We start from the raw sequence: 26,844 nt of genomic DNA on the forward strand, positions 1-26,844 counted from the left end.
GACCAATGACAGTAATGGTTCTATGACAGACACACTCCTCCACCTAGAATAAGATATTGATAAGTGTTTATATTAGTCATGTTCCCAAAAAGTGACTAATTTAACTTTGTTGAAGGTGGTTCAGTTTAATGGGCAAAAAATTTAATTAAGTAAGAAATTAGTTTTAAGTAGAGAAAATACATTTTATTCAATACCATTTCTCCTAATGAAAAATACAAATATTTGTCTTTATATGTAAAATTAAAACATCTGCTGTACTTCATGTAGCAATTTACTAATAGTTTTGTCAATTTGGCTCTGTTAGTAATAATATTAGATTCAGAAAACATAAGACAGTAGTGCAGGTCACTATACAAAAGTAATGCCAAGAAAAATGTCTGATTAGCAAGAGCCTTGGGATGTTGTTGCAAATCTTCATTAACTTTCAATATTGCCAGCCATTTCACACTAACTGCTTATTTAGTTTTCTAGTGCATGTCACTGATAGGGAATAGTCCTTAAAACATCCTTAAAAAGATCTGAGCCTCTTCAGGCCCTTAACAATTCCCCAGAGGATCCCTTGTATCTGACACCGACCTAAGCACAAAACACATTTGCTATGCTGAGGATGCAGCCCACACACTCAGTTTGTGATTTGGTTTCATCTCTGACTCTCAGTGAGAGGGAACTAGCTCAGCCTCTGCTCATACCTACTTGGGAATGTGAGGGGACTTGATCAGGTGCCGTGAAACCTCCCAGGCAAGCTCATCATTCACATGCAGCATGAATGTGACAACCACAGTAGTACCTACACTCAAACTGAAACACACTTGAAAAGACAGACATATACAAAGCACAAATATTCCTGTATGTCTTCTTGCTGGGATATTTTTACCCTGTTATACAAATCTTGTGGCATTCTTACAAAAAGCAGTAGGTGGTTTAAATTATACTTTGCAATCCTCTTCATGAAAATAAAATGACCTCTTAAAGGGGATAGAAGTTGTGATCATGTCTTGTTAGTCTGACTGCCTGATAAGCTGGATATGAAGAAGTAAATTAAAGACATTTTTATTACACCTTCTGCTTTACTTCTGTGAAAGAATTCTGTGTTTGTCTTGCAAACTTAAAAACCATCAGAGTTTTGCATATGTTTGCATACAGTCTTTATATACAAAATCCCACATACAATAAAGGAGAGTAGGTGTTTTATATGCTGGTTGAATAAGAATTGAGGCCTTTCAGGTATGTGTACACCAGCCTTTTGGTTTTTTTATATAAGTGTTGCATCTTCAAAACCCCTTTTCCGCTGTTCACTTCTAAGTGTCCTTTAAATAAGCTTAAGATGAGACAAGAAGAGAGAGTTTTCTGTTCCAATATCCTAGAGGATAATGTCAATAAATGAGTTTTAATTAGTAAGTCCTTTTCTGCGTCACTGTAGCACTGGGTAAACCCTAGCCCCTGACAATAATTCTCTGCCATTCAGCAGAGGTTGTTCTATTTCATTTTTTTCTCATAGCTCTGATTTTCAAGAGTGATGTCTGAGTAAAATGTTGATCACAGCTGATTCTGAATCTTTTATGTCTTCTTGTACCTTGGTGTCAGCATAAAATTACTGCATTGAAGAAAGTAGAGTTTTTTAGTGTTTCATAATGCAGTATCCAAAGATATTTTCTTTAGTGTGTCAAGTTGCAGATTTGGATAGTCAACAAGAGTTATTGTGTCAAATACCATCAGCCTATAAATATGTATGTATTACTGCTGATGTGAATTAAGGATTATAATAAAAGAGTGAGATAGGACAGTGCAATTGCTGTAACAATGTTGTTTTTTTCCTGCTATGAGAATTGAAGCATAAACTGTGGAAGAGAAAGCCAAGGAAAAAAGTCTCATTGACATTATTAGTGCAGTATATATTTTCTAGAAACCAAAAGTACTTTTCAACACTGTCATATAAGCCGCTTAATAGCTCCTGCTTGTCAAATCCAGCTGCATCAGCCCAACAGGAGGTAACTGCTTCAAGTTTAATTGATGCCAGTATTAGAGTCCAAGAAAACAATCAATGAGTGTTTGCAGAATCAGGAGATTCCTACACAAGCCTAATGAATTTTGGCAGACAGGATTTGTGCAGATTAAGAACCATTACAAAGATGCTGAAAAATTGAAAAAACTGACCAGCACAACTGAAAAATTTATTTTCAGTAAAGATATGTGTTGCTGTGGTATTTTTCAGAAGTGAAATATGTACTTATTTTGAGTAATTTTTATGCTAATGGAGTAATTTGATATTATCAAGAAGTTAAAAGGCAGTAACAAGTTTATGATTTATATTAGAAACAATAACTTGACCTGCTCTTTTTGTATAGCAAAATACAGAACCAAAAATAAATCATTCTTTCATTTGGATGCAAACAATATTTGCTTTGGTTCTTTTTTATGTACTATTTTATTTACTCTATTCACCATTTTGACATGTTTATTGCACTGTCATGTCTGAAAGCTACTGTAAGGCCTGGTTCTGAAGTGCACTTGATTATTTCTTCTTCAGCAAGCTCTGAGTCTTCTGCCAGGTGAGTCTGGTAGCAAATATAACATAATTTTATTACTCAGTCCAGGGTAGTAAAATGAGATATATTGACAATTAAAAAAAATTAATGTCTAACCTATTATTTTGTTTTGAAGCAACACTTTCTTAAAAGAAATTGTAATTAATCCTACAAAAAATTTAATTGTTCTGTCCTTTTTGCTTATTAGCCTGACTATAAAGTAGAGTGATTCAAAGACAGGTTTTATGGGCCTCACCACTAAGGCATCTGAGCATTTCAATGACCATCCTTGCAGTGGCTCTGTGAGGTAAGAAAGTGCCAGCTCTCTTTCCTAAGTAGGGAGCTGAACTGCAGGTAGACTGAAATATTTGCCTGAATAATTTACAAATTAATTTGAAAGCTTAAAACCTAGAAAGTCCATCCTTCTGATTTTTCTAATTCTTTTTAAATGTGGGACTTTTTTATATAAATAATGGTCTACAGTTTGATACTGTCTGAATTGATAAGTAAGGAGTTGTGTCTCTGTTGAAGGACACAGTCGCAGGGAGCTGGGCAGATCTGCCTACCTGGAAATTAAATAAAGGATTACTGATTAAATTTTCCTACATCCAGCACTGCAGTGCTCTTTAGATTAAATAGTTAGCTACCAAGTCCATTCCTAGTCTTGACATTAGTAATGTCAAATTTGTGACTGCAAGGTAAAAAGTAAGGTAAAGTAAGCTCAAGGGGAAGAGGGAAGGGGATTAAAGGTCAGGGCTGCCAAGTTTTTATGACCCTACTGTATTGATGTATCATCAAGATAAATGACAAAATTATAAAAATAACTGGGAAAAGAGGCAACCAAGAGTCTTGTGTTCATGGCAGTCTGTGCTTTATGGGTATTCACTGCCTTGTGCTTTATGGGTATTCACTTGTGTTCCTTGTAATAGATTGTTAACGTGTTTCTTTGGGGAGCCCAGCCCCAGAGACTGATTCCAAAGTAATGGCTTCCTCAGTGTATTAAATAATTCTGACAGGCTTCTCATTTTCTTTAATTATCTCCAAGTATTAGTGGTTAAAAACTTGTAAAAAGTAATGGTATAAGAAATTAGCCTGTTGACATTACTTTTCCTGTAGGCTATACAAGGTAATAAGAAATATGTCCTGAATTTGATCACATTTTATGCATTGTAGAGATTTTCTTTTTTTTATTGTTGGGAAAATATAAAATGGTATTTTTGGGGGAGAAAAAAGACACATGAAATCTCTCCTGTCCTAATATCTAGGACAGGAACCAAAGGTTCTTTTTTTCTGGGTGTTTGTGGGGAGTCTACTGTCATGTTTGTTAGTGATGGACAGTCCATATGCTGATTTAAATAGGTAGGCACAAATTATTTGCTTCAGTGATTTATCTCCAGTGTTACTTTCCAATAATGCAACTCAAACTGTGAGAAAAAAAGTAAATTACAAAGATAAATATGAGTAAGTTTATTCAAGGACTTTTCAAAGCCATTGATATTCTTTCATGATGATGTCTTAAAACACCCTGAAAGTCAATCACCGTCTTAATGTTCATTAATGTTATATGCTAAAGGACAAGATGAGCCGATGAGCCTAAAAACAATGTCTACTAAGTAACTAAAGACATTTTTCTAGATGTTGTCAATACCCCACACATTTTGACAGAATTTATTAAGAAAAAGCATTTTCAGAAACTGTTTTTCAGATTCAGAGATTTTAAAGTAAATTTTCACTTTTTCCTGTTAAATTCCAGTTCACTTTATGTCACCACAAATTTTATAACCAGGTAATGAGAGTTCTATGTCTTTACTTAAAGATACAATGTAGACATAAACTAAAGTTCACTTCCATTTTGGTCTGTGTCCAAAACATAAATGGGATATTTCTTGAAAAATTATTTTTTATTCTTTCAAAATTAAGTAATATTATACTTCTTAAATTCTGAAGTCATAGCTGTGTTTTAGAATTGTACCAGATAGCTAGCAAATCTTCATGAGTGTTTTGACTCCAAATTAAAGAGCACTTTTGAGGCAAATCTCTTGATCATTCAGACTTACTGCAGTTTGTTCATATCAGGAGAGGTCTTGGAGAGTACAAACTAGATCACTTCTCCATAAAAAAGGTTGAGAGGATGCACTACATGAATTGGCACTTAGTCCACCGAACCAGATGAGATTTTGTTTGCAGCAGAAAACCCTGAGGTGCGTTTATTGCCTGCATCATTCCTCTCCATCAGCTGCTTCATTCTACAGAACGCTCTCACTGGTTCACATTACCTGCTAACATAGGTACAGCTTGTGTCAAATAAAAAATAGATACAGAGACACTACCCGAGGCTAGGTGAGTCCTGGCATATTTAGTCAGCCATCTTTCCCTAAATTTTGTTGAAATTTTCCAGTATGTTTAAGATGACTTACTGAGCAGAAGGGATTTGTATCGTCTAATGCACAAAGGGGGGAAGAAATTATGCAAAATAGTAATATAAAGCATGAGTGTATAATCTCAATTTTGGAGTAATTCTTAGTGATATTTATATTTTTCTACATGCCTGAATATGTAAAAAAATCAATTTTGTAGTGTATCTCTTTCATGACTTAGAATCCTTGAAAAATCTAGGTACTAAAAATAAGTCTTTACATTGTTTGTGTAAAACAATATTGATTTAGAAGAAATTAACTTTCAAGTTTTTGGTGCATGTTTGTGTGTCTATGTGTCTGTGTGTGATCAGAAAGTAAAAGCTACATTTGTTCAAGTCTTCTTTTTATGATTACTTCTTATCTGTGCTAGAACATGTCCACCCATTAATTTTCATGTTGTGAAAAAAACATGTCAAGAACAATAAAAATCATGAGATAGATCAAATTTATGTTGAATTCACTAATATATTTCAATTTGAATAAATTTTGACTAAATCTTAAATGACTGTTAAGACAAAGCATGAAACAGGAAATGCAAAGTTATAAGAATGATATCAGAAAAATGAAAATTATTTATTGCTATGTCTAGTTTATAATAGATGGTCTATTCAAATAGATTTTTTTCTGCTACAATGAAAGATAAAATGAAGTGTAACTCAATTTTTTTTAATTAAATGGGAAGAGAAATAAAATAATTCAATGGAAAACTGAATATTTCAAAATAAAAATTGTGGTATAAAAATGATACAAGATGTTATGAAGAACAGAATTTTCTGAATACATTTTTTAATGCTTTTACCTTTTTTTTTTTTTTTTTTTTCCCTCAAAGGCTAATACTTCTGAATATGTGCTCCCGAAAATATTCATGGTAATATTTCATAAACTGCAAAAATTAATATTTCAAAACATTTTTATATATAAAAGATATGGGAAGGATATACATAATTCACAATCTGTGATAGAGAAATCTTGTATGTAAAGCACAGTCTAAAATGCTGTCTGTTTTTTCCTTTAAAGTTCTCATAAAATGTGCATTTTTAAAATACTTGGCTATGTAAAATTCATTTGCCCTTTCTTTTGGAAACATTTGTTAACTGTTTTGCAACATCCATTAGTAATGCATATGACTTACACCTTTAATCACAGTCTTCTTTTTTTTTTTTCTCCTTATTTTCTCTCTTTTTTTTTTTTTTTTTTTTTTCCTCTTCCATGTTAACCAGGAAAAGAGCTACTCTAAAACAAGCACAATCTGTGGGTGTCTGTGTGTGCAAACCCTGCACATGGGGAAACTTCATTTAATTATTTTCTTTTGAGCTGGTAAACCATCCAGATTTTCTTCTCATAGGTCCTCTGGTTTCATAGTCTTGACCTTTTGTGGATTTGACTTTAAACCTTCATCAAACTGACCCAGTTTCATTTGGAAGGAGAAGAGGTTGCTTTAGTTGACGTTCTCTGTAGAATTGATGTTTCTCTATCCTCTCTCTCTAACTCAGATGGAGTTACTAAGATCAACAATTTCTTGGGTGTTCTTAGCTGAAGTTTTATAAAATTAGACTATTCTTCTTCATTTCTCTGACCTTTGGGGTTCTATGGCTTGAATGAAAAGCAAACTTCACACTCATCTACAACTATTGTGCTGGAAGGCAGCTGAACAATTGAGTACTGCCATTAAAGTTAGTACACTTTCACTGAATTCTGTTTACAAAATGTGCCATTGGGCTTCTTTGTACCATTCTATTTCTTTGTCTGTTTCCCTTTCTCTAAGTAGGGTTGATAATGCTCTCTGAAAATTGATGTAAAGTTATCATTTGTAGCTGTTACATGAACATGGCTTTGTAGAACCTGAACATCATTAACTTTCCTTTGTCAAAGTCTGTAATACCTCTGAGACTCAGCGTGTTGCTACACAAATCCTATATGCACCCTGCAGTGCTGATATGTGCTGCTAATTTGCCGTTGCCATGACTAGTTTATTATTTCTCCTGTCCACGGGGAAAAGTGCTTTTCCATTCTTTTCACAGCTGGCAGTACTGCTCAGCCAGGAAATGTAGGAGTTCATATGGGCTGAGTAGAGAAGGAGCTGGTATCTGCTGCCCTGGCACGGCACTGGCACACATACCTCTCCTGTGGGACAGAGGTAGGTGTAACAGCAGGATCAGCCTGTAAAATGTAGTCAGTAATGCTGGGAAAATAGTGGTTTACTTGCCCTTTTGGGGAGTCATCTGGAAGCACCTTACAACCTTCCCTTAATGATTCTGGTGCATTTGTGTTGCTCTGCTGAGAAGGGATGTATGTTAGATAGTTGCACTGCACTCAGGGGAAGAAATATCCTCCAGCTGAGATCTATAACATCTCTTTTACAACCTCTTTATAGACAAGCATGTATCTGTTCTTACTGTGCTTTTACTGCCCAACCTAGCTGAATCACCTATTCATCTGCCTATCAAAGTCATGACATTCACAGATCACAGGCAAGTTGGAGAACTACTCAGTATTTTTTTTCCCCTGTCTTCCAAAAATATTTCTTGTTGCTCCTTCTTAAAATTGAAAACAGTGCCTGTTGAGGGCAAACTTGCTTAAGTACAGAAGAATTTTTTGAGAGCAAATTAATCAGTATCAAATCAATTTTTAATTTATGTACTGAAGAGACATCATCAGATTGTCCCGTTCTTTTTTCTTCTAAAATACAAGTTCCATTTCACATTCATCTCATACTTAAGAATTAAATTTGTATATATTTATCTTACAAGAATAAAGATTTGAGTTCTTACAGGAAAAAAAAATCTAAGGAATCTCATATTCCATATTCATATTGATGTACTCATAAAAAAGTCAACATGTTCCACAGGTAATCATATGGTGCTGATAACAAAGGAATCATGCAAGCCCCAAAATAGTTTTTAGGGATCCACAGTACTAACCCAGTTCACAAAACAGATGCTTCAGGAAGTCAGAAATGCTACACTGCTACTAGTGGTATAGTGCAGCTGGTATATCAAAATATGAAGAAGGTAAATAACTATTGATCCAGGTACCAGTTGTTCCACTAATGGAAACACCACTACTTAATAGTATTATTTAAATCAAACTAATTTTAAGATTATTTTTATTTTATATGAGATTGGTATTATAATCGCTTTTTAATCAAGTTAAGCCAAATCTAACTAGGTTATTAAGTTAATGAACAAATTAGCAAAGAAATCTTGATGTATTTATGAATTTCAAAATATTCATTGGTGTTTCTTACCAAGTTTATGAATTTTAAGAAAGCATTTGTAGAAAATTTGGCATTCAGTTGAATTCTTACAGAAGAACATTATCTTGGTATGACTGTAAATGTGCTGGGACATAGTTTATTCATGATTTTATAGCATGAAATTTCTTCGTGACAGGTGTTTGGCATCCCACAACACCAATTCATGTTTCCAGTAAATGTATCATTAAGATGAAAAATATGTACATTTAAGATACATATATAGTAAATCAAAAGCTTGGTCCTGCTTTTTTTTTTTTTTTTTTTTTTTTTTCCTTCTGTCTGTGCTCTATGATTTTTTCAAAGACATTTTGCAGCACTCAAAACAAGGCCAGCTGGATGCCAATGAGAGATGAATCTATTCTGAAAGCTTAAAAAGGCTCACTACAAGTGAATGCCATGTTCTTCTCATTCTGCTAAGCCAGCATCTCAAAAGGATTAGTTTAAAGGGTATGGCACTAAATTGGCTCTCATAGCAGCTCAAGAAGGCTGGCTATTTCTCTGGGCAGGTATGGAAGGTCAGGATAAGAAGGTGGAAAGTTGTGTTTATAAAGCCTTTTTCTCTTCTCATTGAGTCAAATAGGACTCAATTACTTAAAGACCTTGTTCCTTTAATAGAAACAGCTCTATGGGGCACGTGGCTGTTATAAATAGACCTGTGCCCTGCTGTGGATATGGGCTTTGGCAGTTACATGTTATTCCCACTAGATATAAATAAAGTGCAGTTCTACAGAGTAAATCCTTGAATGGCTTTCCATGGATGGTTTGCAGACTCTTTTTGGAGGCTGTACCTGCTGTGTTCCTGTAGTCAGTCACACACTGTGATCATAGTTTGGTAGTTAGAGCTTGCCTCTTGAATGAGATAGGGAAATGCAACTTGCCTCAATACTAGAGTGCACTACTCTTCAATTACTGTAAAGCACTACTTACAAGAGAATACACTCATGAGGCAGTGTTCATATTGAATTTATTCTGATGCATTAAATCAATCAATGCAGAAGACCAATCATCATCAGATATCCTTGTAAGAAATGGGATCTTCTGACAAATTATTTTGTACTGAAAATAAATGTTTAATATCCAATTTGTTATTGAAATTAAAAATGCTAGCTTTCAACAGCTTTTTAAATTTTATATCTAGCGTATTTTCCCCTAAAAAAGTGGGAGCAACAGAAATATTGTTTTCTGATTTACTCATTTTCGGAAAATTCATAAGCAAATTACTGCAATTACCTGTTCATGCTTCATTTAGTTTAAGCGAGCACTCTTTATTTTTTACCTATCTAGATAAATTGGATGAAGTAATGGATTTCTTTTCTATGTAAATTAGACTTCAGTCTCCCTTATTTTAAAATTTAGTTCAATTTATGGTGCAAATATGGCTAGAGTGAAACTTTTGTTACAAACAAATGCCATTTCATTTGATTTGATCTAATTATAAATAGGTGCCATTGTTCTGCATTCTCATTAACAAATATGCATACATCTTTCAGGCATAATCAACATTAACGTCACTAGATTGTGTATTTTCTTAAAGTGCCTTATTCACTCTAGATATTTTCTATTATTCAATGAGTAAAATATTTACACAGTCTTTTTGAAGAGGCACACTTTCCATAGTCCCTGTTTCTACATTTGAAGCAAAAGTCATAAGAAGATGAAATCTGTAAAAACTTAAAGGCAGACAGCAAAGGAAAGATGATGTTTGATGCTCAGAAAGTCTACAGCAAGTAAATATATTATTGTTTAATAGATAAGTCTGTTCTTATGTTCAAAAAAGATATATGTAATTTATCACACCAAAGGAATAATTTCAGAAAAAATTGCAAAAATTGATTCTCTTTGTGAATCTCACTTCCTTGATCATAAACAGCTGCTGCAAATACAGCTGAATTTAACTACCAATAGCTACAACATTTTTCAGTTTAAGAACTGGCTTTTGCAAACATTTATGAATGTGTAAAAGCCCTGCTACATCACAACTAAATCCTGCACCACTGAAAGGATTTCACAATAATTTCTGTCTAACAAAGGTTAGTGTTAAATTGCAAGAGCATTTTTTTGATAAAGTTTGTCCTACCACTGAATCTTGAAACAATCAAATATTATTATTTGAGGTATTTGAGATTCTGGAAAATGAAAAAGGAGAGGGTGGGAGAGACTGGGGCGAGAGATGGTGAATGATCTCCACATAAAAAAAGACTTCTATTGTTTCCATTTTGAGATCTTTAGTATGGTAAAACTTATAGGTGAGAAGAAAATTTCCCTAAGTACATGAACTTAAACAAAGGAAAATGTTTCCTCTCAGTCTGCAGGAAAGAACCTTGCCAATACTCTGCAGGAGAGTACTCTGCTAGTGCTTGCAAGGCTTAATTGCTGCTGAATGAAATTGGGGACAGTGGGAGTTTTACCACTGACTTTCCCAAGTCAAAGATTTAGGCTTTATGGACACAGTTGAACTTCCCTGGACCCTGGAGAGATTCTATCCATGTAAACTGATTCCCCAGGACTTCTAGAAGAGTCATATGCAATATAGGAACAAATTAACATCTCTGTTGTTTCAATGAGCAGTTCTGTCAGAAGAATGGGATATAAACTCATCCAGACACAGTTTTTCTATCTCACTTTCTGCTTCTTCCAAGTTCTCTGTAGGAAGAACCTTCCCACCCTCTTGTCACTGGGCTAAAATGACTGTATGCTCTTCTCTTCCTTCTCCACTCCCAATTGCAGCAGCAGCAAAGATGGCTGTATGGCCATCTCATACAGTATGAAACCTAAGTACAGCCACAGCTATAGAAAACAGAGATCTTACAGCAGCCATACAATAACTTCTGCTCCAAATTATAAAGCTTTTTTTTTTTTTTTTTTTTTTTTTTTAATCTATTGCATTGTACTCTCCCTGATTCTTAGGAACATTTGTCTTTATTTATTAAAAACATGAGTAAATCTTGAAAGTGAATGCTATAGCTAGCATATAACTGCATGTAAACCCAACATGTGTTTTTTTTAAACTGAATTGGGAAAATCCAGGAAAGACAATCATATTTGATTTATAATTCCTAAATCTGAATTACTAAATGTATAATTTGCTCCATTTGAGCAGAAATGCTGTGACTTTGAGCTGTGGAAGACATTTTTCTTTTGCTTGTTAGTACATAGATGTTACATTTTTATTAAAAGGAAAGCATACCAATATTCTTACACAGTGTAGCTCAATGTTATGTGAAATACTAATGTATCCATAACTTAGAACACATATGGGTTTTCTGTTATTTGATTCAGTTCTGTATAGTGCCATGTAAATGCTGCTTTTTTTAGTAATCCAAGACAGAAGAACAAACTCTATCTGAAGCTTCACTTGTGTCTTAACCTACTTTTTCCCATGCAAATGTTGATTGCTGAAAAGACCCCACTGAAATAGAATGTTTACCTATTTTTGCAAAACCTCAAACCTCAAAAACAAAACAAAACAAAAGAACACCTAAAAAAAATCCCCCATCACAAAGCTAGCAAAAAATGCAAACTGCGTACCATGTCACTTATCTGTACTACTTCAGCAAAATGAAAGAAATACATAAAACACAACCCTTTCCTGTGCTGCTGCTGGGACCTGAGGAAAATCAACACTGCTATGTGATAATACAGCCTTTAAAAATATTGTTCTAAGGAAATCTTGCAACCAGAACATTATTCATGGGGTTGCGCTCTCTTGAAATTTATGCATAGGGTAGAGAAGAGCTCTTTCAGTTTCTTCCTGTGCCTTCTATTCTTTGCATATTAAACATTATTTGTTCATGCTTGCTGTATTGTTTTTGCAATATATATTTTTATTGTTTTGTAGTGTGAATGTATGCCTGAGTTTTTTTGGGCTAACTAAAGACAAAGAGATTAAAAATTCAGAAGAGATTATATTTCACCCATAAAATTCTGTGTCTGTAAATGCCTTAAAATCATCCCTCTAATATATGTGTTAAAATTTATATATTTCACCTCTGTGATGGAACTAAGATTTTTTTTTTCTGTTTAGATAAGAGAACTGGTCAAACAGTTTATGATAGTATGCCTTGTCACAGTGATAGACAGGCTGAGCTAAAATCCTTCTACTCTGTCATTCCCTACCTGTTCTAGTATATCATTATCAAACCAAAAGAGACACCTTAACTGACAGAGCTTTACAGCAAGTGTAATTTACAGAACAAGATTTTCTTTTCATTTAGCTTAACATTAAATTTAAATACATGAGGAAAGGAGTTTTTAGCAATCATTTGCTAGGCAGTCAATAAAGAATTTTTTTGGAAAAAAAACCCAAAGAAAATTAATTAAGGGAAGGATAAAAATGAAGAAAGCTTCATCAGCACCAGCAGAATTTAGCAAGGCCTTCACTCGAAGCCCTTCCAAGTTCAAGCTGGAGTTGAAGAGCACACTGAAATAAATCAGAAAGCACCAGATATATTTGATACATAAAGTTCCAATCAGTATATAATCAAGCGTGAACTTTTATAATCAATTTATAATCTTTTACCTTTCCAAATGCAGTGGATTTAAACTGTTACTCATCCAACACACATTTCTAGGGATGCCTTTACTACAGTTGTAGTCTTTTTTTTTACATTCTAACTACAATAACCTGACAGTTTTTGCTTATGACTGAGTACCTTTTTGAAGTATTTAAAAGTTGTGTATTTATCAGTATTGTTGATATTATTATTTCTATTCTTTTTGACACATCAAAAAATCAGCTTATTTAAAGAAATGGGTAAGGCAATGAAAGTCTGTATAATAATGTGCCCTTCCATGCCCCTGCGTTTCATATAATTGTGACTTCCTGGAAAAAAAGTAGTTTAGGGAACGTCACCAGGGTACACTTCCAGGAATAATACTGAGCCCTTGGCTTTCAAGAGAAGCTATATATGGATATTTTGCACAGCTGATTCAGGAACCTGAATCAGGCTTGGGACTCACTTTGTGTGAATGTAACTCACTTTCACATGCACCATTTTTGTGATTGTGGAATTCAGCTAACCCCCTTACTAGGGTTTTCTATGTTAGGGATTGATGAACAGTGGGAGATAACTACTTTGTGACTACTTTGCCTTTAGATATTTATGGCTGCATAGCTGGAGATGTGTTCTCCTAGTTGCAGCTGTGATGTGGAAATGTATGCTGCCTCACAGCTAACTGTCCCTCATATAGGTGGTTCCCTCCTCAGAAGTGCAACTCCAGCAGGAAATTTGGGTTTTCCTTAATTAATTTGAAAATATTCAGGCTTACAAAACCCAGCTATTAAATTCCTCTAACTAGATGGGACAGTCTGATATAAATATTTCAGGTGAATTCAATTAGCTCTAGGTGTTTAGGGTGGAAAAGTGAATACCACCAAGAAAAGGAGTGGGAAGCTTCTCAGAGTCAAGATCTCTTCCAGTAGCATGGCAGTTGTCAACAGGCAGCTGTCTTTTTGTTTGTCACTTCAGAAACTCAATGGCACACTCCACACTTTCTTTCTTCCCTATCATGCAAAGTATTCCCAGTAGCATTGGTAGGGCAACTCCTGTGAGAGAAAAAATGTCATGCAACTGACTGGCTGTAGCCATAGCTTCTATGATAAATTGTATTTTGAATACAAACCAAGTCCATAATGTCATAACTATTAGGTGAGATGAGGAATGAAGCATGTGTCCTCTGATGATATAGTGGTATTTTCTGTGTAGAAAAGTCCAAGTAACTAACCAGGGGTTTGTACCTTATGTTATAAATTGGCCAGGAGACCTGCTCCTTTGAAAAGCCTTTATTAGTCAGCTCTTTCAAAGGGGAACTCGAGCGGTCACTTGTGCCGTCGCCGCTCCTGTCGTTGTTTTCGCTCCTGTCGCCGTTCTCGTTCCTGCCACCACTGAGGAGGTGTCAGGCGAATCTGCTGCTCTCGCTGCAGAGTCGGGAGTTCCTGCCTCGCGGTAATCCCCAGGAACTCAACTGAGCTCGTGTGGTCTAGGGGCGTCACTTCTTCCCAGTCTCTTTGTGGTTATGGCGAGGCGGCAGAAACAGAATTCAGTCCTTAGGTAGCTGAGAGTCTTCTCGGTGTTGTAGTGTCTCCCTTTTATCTGGATTTTGTGCTGGGTCACGGCTTTTGGGTCCATTTGCCGGAAACTGCACTTCGGTTTTGGAGCGGTGCATCATGGAAGTCCTTGGATTTTCCTATTAGGCGGGGCTGGCAGTTCGAGGAGCCGGCGCAAATGGCAACAGCCTAGCCTAATGGAAGGGGGGGAACCCGAGGTTTTAGAGGGGATATACAACTTGGAATAAGATTTTTGAGGGTACAAACTTTGGTACAAACAGCATAATTTTCTTAACAGACAGGTTACAACTGGCATAACATTTGAAACAGTATAACCTTTTTAACAAATGACAGACTGTGTAAGAAAATGGGAATCTCTTACATTTTATTCATTTCACCTTATAATTTAGGAGATCTATAGAATCTAATTCTACAGAAAATAGATCACATTCACTTGCCCTAGAAAGAAAACAGATTTTGTCATTTCACAAGCATAAACATCTCATTCTAAAGTGAAAATTTCTAACCTTGCCAACAGCTTTAATTCAGTGACACTTTGCAGTATAAAGTCCCTTCTTGTTCTCAACTTTCTGAACAGAAATCTGGTGATCTTCGGAGAGACTATGTGCATCAATATAAGTAGATAGTCATTAGAAATTGTAAACTCTCCTTTGACAGGTTAGCAATTTTGGTTTAGATGTAAAAAAATCACATAAAGACTTCCTAAGTCTCTAGTGTCTATTTTTATAATATTTATTCATACAGCATGATTCATATTTTCATGCACTGTTCTATATATGTTGTAGAAGAGATACAGCAGAGAAAACAGTGCAAAATAATGTATTACTGTCAGTATGTGTTATCTAGAGAGATGCAGCTCTGTTTGATATTCTTACAGTGATTCCTCTGTCAAAAAGGAAATACTGCAATCACATACTCACCTCTTCATACTTACCATTTTAATTCATTACAGCAAAGTCATTGAACATTTTGCTGATCTTGCACAATTAAATGACAAGAGTTAGAATTTGATTGTAATGCTGTCTTTTCTTCATTTAGTTTTCAGAATCAGTGAATAAGTGTTTTCTTGAAGAAGAATACAAATATCTCCTGCTGGTGGTTTTTTTTTTTTGTTTGTTTGTTTGTTTGTTGTTTTGGTTTTTGTTTTTTTTTTTTGTGTGTGTGTGTGTGTGTTTTTAATTTTTATTTTTATTTTTTTTTTTTTTACCCCCAGAGCCCTGTTTGAGGCAAATTCCCTTTCCTCATTTCTGAGCTTTGGACATCAACATTATCATCTGACTTAACCAGCCAGGCACAGGGACAGGGGAAGTACCAGTGCTTTCATAGGTGTAGATCAAACCAAGCCTACTGGTGCCAACTCAAGTGCATTTTGTAGTAACAGGTGATGTCTTCCACAAGCTCCTTCAACCCAGAAGATTGTTTACCACAGATTTCAGGTGCATAGTAGTGAAAAGAAAAGGCTACATCTGTGTATGAGGATACATGGCACACCCTCACTTTTCCAATCTGATGCATTGAGAGTATGGAATTGTGAGTGTTTCACATTCAATCTCCTGCTCAGCTCCTGTTAAATACTGAAAAATTCTAAAATTATAGAAGTTTGATAATATGGTAGAATCTTTTTGCAATGAAGTGTCATCAGCAGTGGCACAATCAATTTTAGCTCATAATCCCTCAGAAGGATGTATAAAACTGCACAGGATAGAGAAAAAATTGGAAGTTGATAAATTTCCTCAAGTTTTGTCTCCTGATGCTGTCTAATGGCCGTTATTGTAATTTATTGTTGGAACCTCTGATTATGTTGTTACTTGACAGTTGTTATACCAAGAGACCTCAACAGATTGAAGTTTGCATCAGCTGTCACCATTCTGCAGAACATTTCTCCCAAATGACATTCAACATAACTGTGAACTGAAACCTATCAACACATGTACACAGAGAACATTGTAACAAGGATCAGTGATATGAGATCAGTAAGAACAATTTAATTTCAAAAATTACTTCTAATGTTGATTCTTGCATTAAAGGTGAAGAGAACACAGTGTTTCCATATACATCAGCTGCAGCTGAATTGGTGATGCAGAAATGATGACCAGAAATTTATGCAGCTTGTAACTTACATGTATAATTACTTATATAATTAACTAATTTTAAGACACTGTTGAGAAATGTTTATTCTTTCAATGCTTTACTAGTGTATAGCATATTTCATCACCTTTTTGTTGTTTTTTTTTTTTAATGTATATGGCATTCCATTTAAGGAATATTGGGAGTTTTTCCACTGTGATTTTAGAAGTGTAACTATTAAATTCCACATAATGCAACATAAATATTAATATAGAGAAGAATTAGAAAACAAAACAATCCCTAACCCCTCAAGTGCAAGATGTTGGTAGAATGAAGATTCATCTGAACTGATGAGGTCAGGTACTGTTTTTATTCCTTTCTACTGATTCATTTGCCATCATTTTACTACCTGACAAGCACAATCATTATTGGAAAAATCTGTTCTGACTTAGTGTGCTTAGACTAAAGCCCCATCACAGAAGGAGACAGTGTTTTATTTAATTGGATAATAAGTGTTTTAATTTAAATAAAGCTCAGCTTTATTTGTGTAACAAGAATCACTAAAAAAAAGAGTATAAATTCTTTTTTTTTTACTTAATTACTTTTGAATAAAGTTGTATTCTAATCTAAGTTGAACAGAAAGATACTTCAAGATGCGGAACCATGTTGTCTATTACTATTTTTACGAAAGTAATCAGAAGAATGTCAATTCTTAGAAGCAGATATTTTACTAAACATAGAAAGAGAAGACATAGAAATACATTAAGACAATCATGATGATAAGATACACACTGCTTACTAATTCAAATAATATTTTAAAATTTATATATAAATATATATATATATGAATACACACACGTACACATTCTTTAACTGACATTTTTAATTATTGTTTGAAATTCTCATAGTACTAAGAAAGGCTGCTCACAGATGAGAGTCTCTTATAAAAGCCTGTACAAAGCCAGCAAAAAGACACCTCTTACTATTGCAGATAATTTTCAGCTTTGAAAATTCTTCTTTTCCAAATGACCTTTAAAAAAAACATTATTTTCTCCTTTTGTTCACCTTTTTTACCTCATGATTTTGCAATGAGACTCAGCTATATTAAAGGTATTTTTAAACCTAAAGGATTCTCTGATTCTGTGATTTTAGTTGCTCTTTGTTTCCATACACCTACTGTCATTCATCTGACCCATTTGTAGTTATGTCCTAACTTCTCTCAACACAAGCTTTATTCTGAAGTCTTGCCTGACTAATGCATGTTATCTTATTATTTAGAAGATGCCCTAGGTAATCCAAACTTTTAGGATCAGGAAAAATTTGCACTGACTGAATGACTGTTGTGAGCAGATTTCACCTTGTCCCTAAATATTGGGGTGTGTCTGAGAGGGAAAGAAAGAAAAAAAATATTTTATTTGATTTGGTTAGCAACAATTACTATTTTTTTTTATTATTTTTTATTTATCCACGTTCTGAATTAAAGTCTCTGGCACCCCCATACCCCTTTGAATCTTTGGAAAATTTTTAAGTTTTATGTATTTAGAGGGAAAGGATAAATACGTTTGTTTGAAAGCAGTACATTAGATTCTAATTATCAGTTTTTAAAAGAAAGCATGCAATCTGTGTAGACCATAGGGTTCTTGCCAAGAGAAAATATGTGTAGAATAATTATATTTTAAAAGGGCAGTCTTCCAAATAGAAAGTCTCCAGGCTTATTTACACGCTGCTTTCTTCTAGAGGGTATCCTTGTCCCAAAACACACTTTTGCAGTAGAGATCTGCCAAAATAGGTCTGCTTGGGTCTATGTCAACTGTACATTTTTTTTTAATTATTCCTCAGTTCAGGACATCATTCTGTACTTTCAGCCTTAGGTAATAATGGAGTTGAATGAACGTTCTGATTTCTCAAATAGTTTTCATTGCACATCTTACTCAAGATAGTACAGGGGCTGGTGACTACAGAATTAATGGTGATACCTGGGAATAGATGCACAAAGAGAAAATAATGGAGTGAATTCCTAAAATATATTGCTTAACAAAAAATGACATAAATATAGAGATGTGGGATGTATAACTAATACTGTTGGGCAGCCAAGGAGAGGTTACAGCCTGAAATATTTACTTTTTTTTTTTTTTTTTTTTTTTTCAGTCCAGATATGCACTGTAATACAGCATTTAAATTGATTTACTAATAACAAATACATTGAAAAATGATTTTTCCCCCCTTATTTCAGCCTGTGAAATTTGCAGTGGAATAAGACCTAGAATCTCAGAGTGTATCATCTCGGAGTGTATCATAGTATAAATATATAAATTTGGGGAAATTCCTTGACATTTAAAACTTTTTAGATTCATTCTGTACTCTTTTTATTTTTTTTAGTCAACTCATACAAGAACTTTTCAAGGTCTGTTTTGTTGTGGAATTAAGATCACAGCAATCTTGGCAGATGCCATAGCTCTTGTTCTTGTATGATTTGTGGGGGTATAGTGATTGCTTCATTTTAAAGAAGACTATTTTGCAATTTTTTAAGCTTCTTTTGCTTCCACTTTCTTTACCTATGTATGTGATTTTACAGTGATTTTACATATTTGACTTTTAAAACGATTGTATAAATAGAAGTCATTGAAATATTTAAGGAAAGAGAAGGTGAACAGCTGACGATCAGATGAATAGGACACTGAGGAGAAAATCAGCACCATAGGATACTGAGGAACCAATACATCTGATCCATACTCCTGCAATGCTCAATTTACCTAGGAATGTAGACCCATTTTTGAAGTGCATTACCTAATTAATTTCCTGATTTTCACGTGGTTTGAAATTATTTGTGCAGGTGTATGAATTTGTGAAGTGACACAGAGCTGATAACACTGAGTTATTGAAGCAGTAAGACCTTAATTTATTGCTAAAATACAAACAAACATGTTTCTTTTTAGAAACTCTCAGAAGAACTGAAGAAAAATTTCTCCCAGATGTGCTAGTAGTGAGTTGCTACCAACTTTTCATCCTCTCTGAAGCAAACTAGCATTCAGCTTATTACAGGCTGAAGCAGATTGCTAGATCACATGGATTTGTAGGCTGACTCAGTCTGGCATCTGGTATTGGATATGATTCAAAAACACTGCCTTAATTTCTGCATAGATTTGTGCAATTTATCTTACAATAGTCTTCATCTGATTATTCATACTTCATTTTTTTTAATCAGTCATTTCCTTTGCCATATGTGTTATTGTTTTTACACATTAACAAGAATTATGGAATGATAGGTCTTTTTCTGCCAATACTTTCTGCCAGAAGTATTCATGATTTTCTGCACTAACAGAGTTTTGCTGCAAGAAATTATTAGTTTTACACTTGAGGCAGATTTGCCCAAAGATCTGACACTAAGCTGTGCTACTTACATAGTGAGAATAAAAGTGTAGATTTCAGCAAAGGTAGATGTGAATCACTCACATTTCCAAGCCTCTGCTGCATCTTTAATATTCAGGATTTATAAGAAAAAAAATTAAATTAGGACAACCTGTGTGAACACAATCATTTGTACAAACTTATTGCAGCAAATTCAGGTGATTCTGGAATATAAACACATTGTGGGGAAGGAAGTAGGTAATATCTGAGCAGTTGTCTTCTTGCCCTTTAATTTTGCTGAAATAGTGGCGGACCAAGAACTAGAAAATAAGTGCAAGCAATAAGGAGAAATGGGATACGAATCCAAAGCTGCTGTGGACACAGTGTCAGAAAATCTATTCTCTCACAAACCTTCTGTATGTTTTTCAGCATAAAAAAAATAAATGTCTTTTCTTCCAGTACAATGCAGCTTGTATCACATAAATCAAGACACAGTAGCAAGCACTTATTCTTTAGCTTAAACTGTTTTCTGGAAAATTTCAGGTATTGAAAGTCAGGACTATTTCCTAGTCTTGTGTAAGTACAGCTAACACTAGCTTCTTACTCTTCATCCTTGCATCTGAATCTAAGTTTTGTATTCCTTTTGTTGTTGGAGAATTTAGTTAATTTTAAAGCACTCAATCAGCTGCTCCCCTGCAGTAATTTGACACCACGTAATGCTGAACTGCCCCACAAATTGCATAGCTCAGTGTGGGTTATGCATAAGCATGCAAATTTTCCAGCAATGTCATGTAGGAAGCCTATGCCAAAATCAGTCGATTTGGTGAATAAATGCAGTGGGACACATCCCAGCTAATGCAGATCATTGCAGCTCTGCTTAAATAGGTGGAATGGTTCCTGGGTTGTACTAGATGAGTGATACTTGTGAAGCCCAGTGAATACATCTGTAACTGTAGAATTGCTAATCCTGCCAGATGTAAACCTTTTTTTCTCCAATAAATTTGGGAAAAAAACCCGAATTTTTACTCTAGTCTTTGTATTTCAGTCTTCCTATGTCTTGGGAGATGTGTTTCTCCTGCTTTTTTCTCTAGCTAGGAAAAGCAGCTGTAATTGATTTTCTCTAGTATAATCCAAGGGCTCAGATAAGACATGCAATGCACCCTGATTTGTTTCTAGTTGAACATAAAACCTAAAGCTGGCAATCAAAAACACACTCAACCATCTCATCAGTGCCAAATCCAATGACAAGAGATGGGAGTAATCTTGTCATGCTTCCCTGTTTACAAATTCCTGCTTCAAAACTGCATTATTTTGCTCTGTGATATTCTTGCTTCCAGGAGTATGCATCAAGGTAGTCTTAACAATGAAGCCCAAATAAGTTTTATTTAATATAGGGACACAACTAAAACAATTGTCTGGTTCCCTCTAATAAGTTCTAACTTTTTTTTCTTCAAGCTTTCTAATCATCATTTTGATTCTTTTTTGTCTCTTGATGTGTGCCCGTAAGCCTCCAAATGAAAATAGAAGGAAAATACCAAGTTTTTACTGAGCAGAGTATAATGAAACAGCAGGAAGTTTTGAGCCACTTAAACTAAAATTATGAGGAAGAAATAGACATTAATTATCTCAGACTGCATTATCTTTTCACTTTGCAAATAAGGAAACTTTTAACACCTCGGAAGGAAAATGCTTTAGTTTGGACTGGAGAAATAATTTAAAATCATATGTGGGAGACAGCTAGATGAAGGATCAGAATTTAATGTATTCACAAGCAAGAATGATGCGATAAAAAAGTAAACAAAGGAGAGACTATGTTCGTGTTCACTCTGTGCCACAAACTATGACCTCTTCCACAGTCACAAGGACCTATTTTCAATTTCAAGCCAATAGCTATAAATGTTAGTAATTGCCATTAATTCCTTTTCTGTACCTTAGCTTCTTGCTCCATTACCAAAACCATTTAGTTCCTCAGTAATTCATTTTCTACATAATCTACTTTCATGTCCCATGTTTCCTCTATTGTGTTTCACCTTGGGCAGTACATCATGTAAATATAGTCTGTATCCAAAATCACTTTACAATTCAGCTTAAGGGAATTCATTCTTCAAAACTCCATTCTGACCACTGTCCATTATAGAAGATGTTCTTGAGGTCTCATTAGATAGGAAAAGTGGAAGAATATTTTAAAAATTATTTCAGCATCAGTAATGGAACCTTGCGTATCTTTCCATCTTTTAAATGTATTTAAAGGATGAATATGGAGCAGGTAAAGGCATCTGAGAAAGAAGTTAATCAAATTGTATTTGAATTTAAAAAAACACATGCATTTAAAATAATGTTTAAAGCCATTTTATTGTAGGATAGACACTGATTAAGGAGACAAAAATATCCAAGAAGTTGAATTCAAGTTGTTGTTACTATTATTATTATTATTATTATTATTATTATTTTTTAAATATAACTAGAGATTCTTCAGAGTAATAGCCTAAAAATGTCTATATTGATATTTAAGGCAGAAAATACTGTGTTCTGTACTCTTTCAAAATGAGCAAGAAGCTCCTAGATTCACAGTCTATAGTGTGATTTTCTCAGAAAAGATGAAAGCATGTGATCAAATATTTGTGTAAAAGGCAGTATTTTTAGTTCTGTTTAGCAGTTACTGTAATCATGAGGTGTGTATTTTCTTTTATATAAAACCAAGTTTGACTTTGGGTTTCAGATGCCATCAAGCTCTTGCTCTTGAAATAATTAGATATTTCCCTTTTTCTTCTCTGAAAGTCAAATGCCTGTGAAAGCTTTTGACACTCTCTTATGTCATTTCACATTTGTTTGATGTGGCTACAGGTGATTTTACATCCTTGGTCTTAAATTTCAGTTTATAACAAATGTGAAGCCCTGCATCCTTGCAGTTTCAGTTACTGAACTGCAGCAAGTCTATGCTGTACTAGATAGTGGTAAAAGTCTTGTGAAACATATTACCACTTTTTTTCCATGCACTTATAGGCAGTTAAGGACTGAAGAAATTGGTTCCACCAAAGTATTTTAAACAAACAAACTAACTAACTAAATTTGTTCTCTAGTCTAGGAAAAGCCATTAATGATTTTTGTCCTCCTTTTTTTTTTTTTTTTTTTCCTTTTCTTCTCAAGCTTCATTCTGACTTGGATAAGGGAGTCGGCACTGTTAAATACACCCTGTCAGGAGATGGTGCTGGCACGGTTTTCACCATTGATGAGACCACAGGAGATATTCATGCCATAAGGAGCCTTGACCGAGAAGAAAAACCTTTCTACACACTCCGGGCTCAGGCTGTGGATGTTGACACCAAGAAACCACTAGAGCCTGAATCAGAATTCATCATCAAAGTGCAGGACATTAATGATAATGAACCAAAATTTCTGGATGGGCCTTATGTTGCCAGTGTCCCAGAAATGTCTCCAGTGGGTGAGTAAGAAGCTGTAAACGCTTGATAACTAATTGCCTATTACTTAATTGTCTCAATGTACTTTTCTTGCTGAGAAAGAAAGAGAAGGACGAAATGAAAAAAACCCAAACTTATTATCAGAAATGTTGCTCATACTCTATGCCTAGATATGCACAGATGACAGTTTTGTTTTAGCTTTGTTTGCTTATTTAGAAGTTTATTCTCCTGCAGTATGAGTGCCTGTGATGTTAAGTTTCTGAGCATAGGATGAGTTAAAAGAAAAGGATATCCAAGGAAAACATGCTAAGATCCAGGGGCTCTCTGTAACCCCAAATCTGTTATGTCACATGATATGGTACATTCCCCTATCTTTCTAGCTTACATTTACTGTTTGTTGTGCAAAATCAGATTGCCTGTTTGCTGTAAAGCATCTTGCCATTTAACTGGTTTTGTCTTTGTGGCCCTTGAACTTTTACCGCACTTGCATGATCTCCTAATTATGCATTAGGGGGCAATTCTTTACTCATGTCTTGTTATATTGTGCATGCTCAACTTAACTACTGCCCTTGCCTTGGTCACAATGCAAGAATGGGAGTCTTTAACAGTGGCTCAAGTTACCAAAAAGCTAATGTCCAAGCCTAGTGTACAGAGGACAGAGTAATTTTCTTTTCAGAGAAAGGTGCACTGCAGTAATGATACTGAAGTACTGAAATAAGTTTTTACTTGAAGAATTTTCCTAACACAATAGACACTTGCCAGAAATGACATAAAGAGCATCAATCCTGCTTTGGAGCAGGAGAATAGACTAAATGGGCCCTTTTGGTCTCTTCCTGATGGCTGATTCTGCAGTGGTCCTGAGCAATGTGTTTGCAATATGAGCACAGTGCTTGTGTCCTGCTGCCAGATGGTGTTTTGGGTTTCCCTGCAGGCACTAGAAATTAATTTGTTCTGGGCTGGGAGTCCTTTAACTTCCTCGTGCTAGTTCCAGCTTATTGCCTTTCTCTCTCTTAAACTGTCTTTTCCCAGTACTTCACAAGCCAGTAGCAGCCATTTAATACTCCTGGTAGTTGTTAACAGTTTTGGAAGTTTTCTGAGTTTGAAGTAGCAGAGGGAATCTGCTGCTCTTCAGCTATGTACCTCAAATGTTGATATTTTTTAAAGTCAATCGGGGAACTGACTAGCTATCTACACAAGTTGCTACATTGAATTAATGAGATATTTTTGAAAGTTTTGTGATAAGGAGTAGTAGAATGTGATGGAATGTGGCAAAATGTGATGCGAGTAGAAATGTAGAGATGATCATGTTAATCTTATAGAAGTGTAGAGAAGCATTCACTGTAGACACCCACAGGATTTTATTTGTAGATTCACAATATAGATGGACTGTTGCTCATCCAAATGAGATGCATAATAATATTACTTACAGTAAATCGTTTGTTACACTTTGTCACCTGTGTCTATGGGAAATTGAGAATAACATTCCTCACCATTGATCTTACGGTTGGTTGTGAAATTGTTCCTAAATCCTGATCAGAAAGAAAAAATGAAAATCAGTGATGGTGTTTGTACAGCACACACAGTGCCTGCATTCATTCCCTTTCTCTATTTTCTCCCCTATCTTTCTTTGTTATTTTCTTAAATATGTGTGCGCAACAGAAGATTAAATGCCAACAGAGCTTTTACTTAATATGAAATACACTTCAAGGTGTGCCATACATTTTGGCTTTTACATGGATGAGGAGTTGCATGACTAAATGAAATACAATTGAGCATGCTGTGTCATGCACACAGCATTTTAAAAGAAATGCTTTTCAATTTATTCTCCTTTAGCAAAACAGAAGTAGATGCCATGGCAAAAATGGTTCTTATTCGTTCTCTCTTTATTCAGTCATATTCACTATATCTAGAAGATTTATTCATAGCAGTTGTGGTTTTTTTTCCTCTATTTAAAAAAAATTAAAAAGGGATGAAAATTCATCAGAAAAGGCAAGGCAAGGAAATAGTCCCATAAATGGAAGCCTAAACCTCAATTAGTGGCTACTAAAGCAGATAAGATTTTTTTGCTGTTAGGTTGTCTTGCAGCAAAAATATCCAGAAATACCTTGTCTTCTGTATTGTGCCAGGAGATTGTGCCTTCTCTGATGTAGGTCTTGCTATTCTCTTGCTCTCTCTTATCTGTTTTTCCTTCCTTATGCAAGCACAGATTTCTCAGAGGATCTAAAACTACTTCTTTCTATCATCAGTGCCATTTAGTTGCACCTATAGAGATGCTTAGACCTACCAGTGCCTGAGGCTGACATTGAAAATCACTTTGATTTTTCAGCTGGTCTAACATATGGTTGTCTTGGCTTAGGAAAAAACTCAGATAAACTCTTTCCCTCATCTATATATTTTTTTAACATTTTAATTTTCTAGTTGCAACTTTTTAATTACCAAATGTTCCAAATTTCACTTACTATAGTTTTACAACAGTGTTGATGATAAAGTGCACTCATGCACATATTTTTTGGGAAATTGTGGGAAATTCACTAAAACATTACTTTTTTTCACACTTACTAGTTTCTTACATGAGCCTGACAAGCTTTTGTGACTAGTGACTTGAAGTCTTTTACTGTTTCATGACATTTGCATGCAAAGGCTTACCCAGATTGGTACTTTATCCCAAAGTCATTGGTAATATTATTAGTAATGGTACTTTTGAAATTGTACTTCGATACTTTAGAAGTTGTCATGGCTACACAGTTCTCAGTTTTGTAATGTCTCTGGGCATCCTAATAGTTTCTGTTGCTGAATCTGAGATGTCTGAAATAATTCCATAGCATTCATCTCTGGGGTAAGATGAATAAATGGGGTTCAGGGTTGCAGTTGCAGTGTCACAATAAAATTGTACATCAGCTGGACCTTGGCAATTTTTTACTGGAAAAAGTGCAAAAAACCCAAAAATTCATGGCATTCTTAAGATCTGGTTCTCTGCAGAAATATTACTCAGATATACCTGTCATAGTGTCTTGCCAGGGAAAGCCAGAGCCTCCCTTGGAATGGAGAATGTAAACCCCGTCCATCCAAATTATTATAATTTTGAAATTAAGGGGCTCTCAGGCAAAGATGTGAGAATAGGAATAACAGTTCTTCACTAGGAGTATTAAAAATAAAAATATAGTAGTACAAAAAAGCAAACAAACTAAAAAAGAAGATACTGACAGAATCAGAATGCAACCTGACACCCTGTTGGTCAGAGTGTTGAAAGCAGTCCAATTAAGTCCTCCTGGCATGATGTGGTTCTGTTGGAGCAGACATGATCCTGTAGAAGGATGTAATTTTTCCTCTGAAGGTCCAGTGGTGGTGAGATGGGGCTGGTCTTTTTGTGGCAATCCAATGGTAGCAGGTTGCCCTGATGTTCTGAATCTCAGATTTTATCCAGGTAGGAATGTTTGACTCCTCCCACTGGGTGGATCATATCACAATGGGATGATGTAATGTTATCAGTTATGTGATGAACCTTAATGGCCCATTAACAGAAGATATTCCCTGGAAGGAGGATGAGTTGTGGAAAAGATAAGAACATTGCCCCGCCCAGTTTTTACAGCTGGCCCAATAACAGAAGACACCTGCCCCCTCTCCCCTGGAGTTATGAGGAATGAGTCATACAAGAGAGAAAGAAAACACTTCCCCAACTGGTTTCAACAGACAGGAATAGAATAGATACTTTTGGTTACGTCTTGCATTGTAACCCAAGACACAT

General features: G+C 35.0%; 1 protein-coding gene across 1 annotated transcript in view; it reads left to right on the forward strand.

The window, feature by feature from the left end:
• Positions 1-23,197, forward strand: part of LOC136365644 (cadherin-12-like) — a 34,017-nt gene extending 10,820 nt beyond the window's left edge. The window contains exon 2 of the mRNA XM_066326277.1: positions 22,828-23,197. Within this exon, the coding sequence (XP_066182374.1) occupies positions 22,828-23,130 (303 nt within the window). The 3' untranslated portion in view covers positions 23,131-23,197. The remainder of the gene's footprint in view (positions 1-22,827) is intronic.
• The last annotated feature ends 3,647 nt before the right edge of the window (positions 23,198-26,844 follow it).

The sequence above is a fragment of the Sylvia atricapilla genome, chromosome 1 (assembly GCF_009819655.1).
Source record: "Sylvia atricapilla isolate bSylAtr1 chromosome 1, bSylAtr1.pri, whole genome shotgun sequence".
In the NCBI taxonomy this organism is placed as follows: Eukaryota; Metazoa; Chordata; class Aves; order Passeriformes; family Sylviidae; genus Sylvia; species Sylvia atricapilla.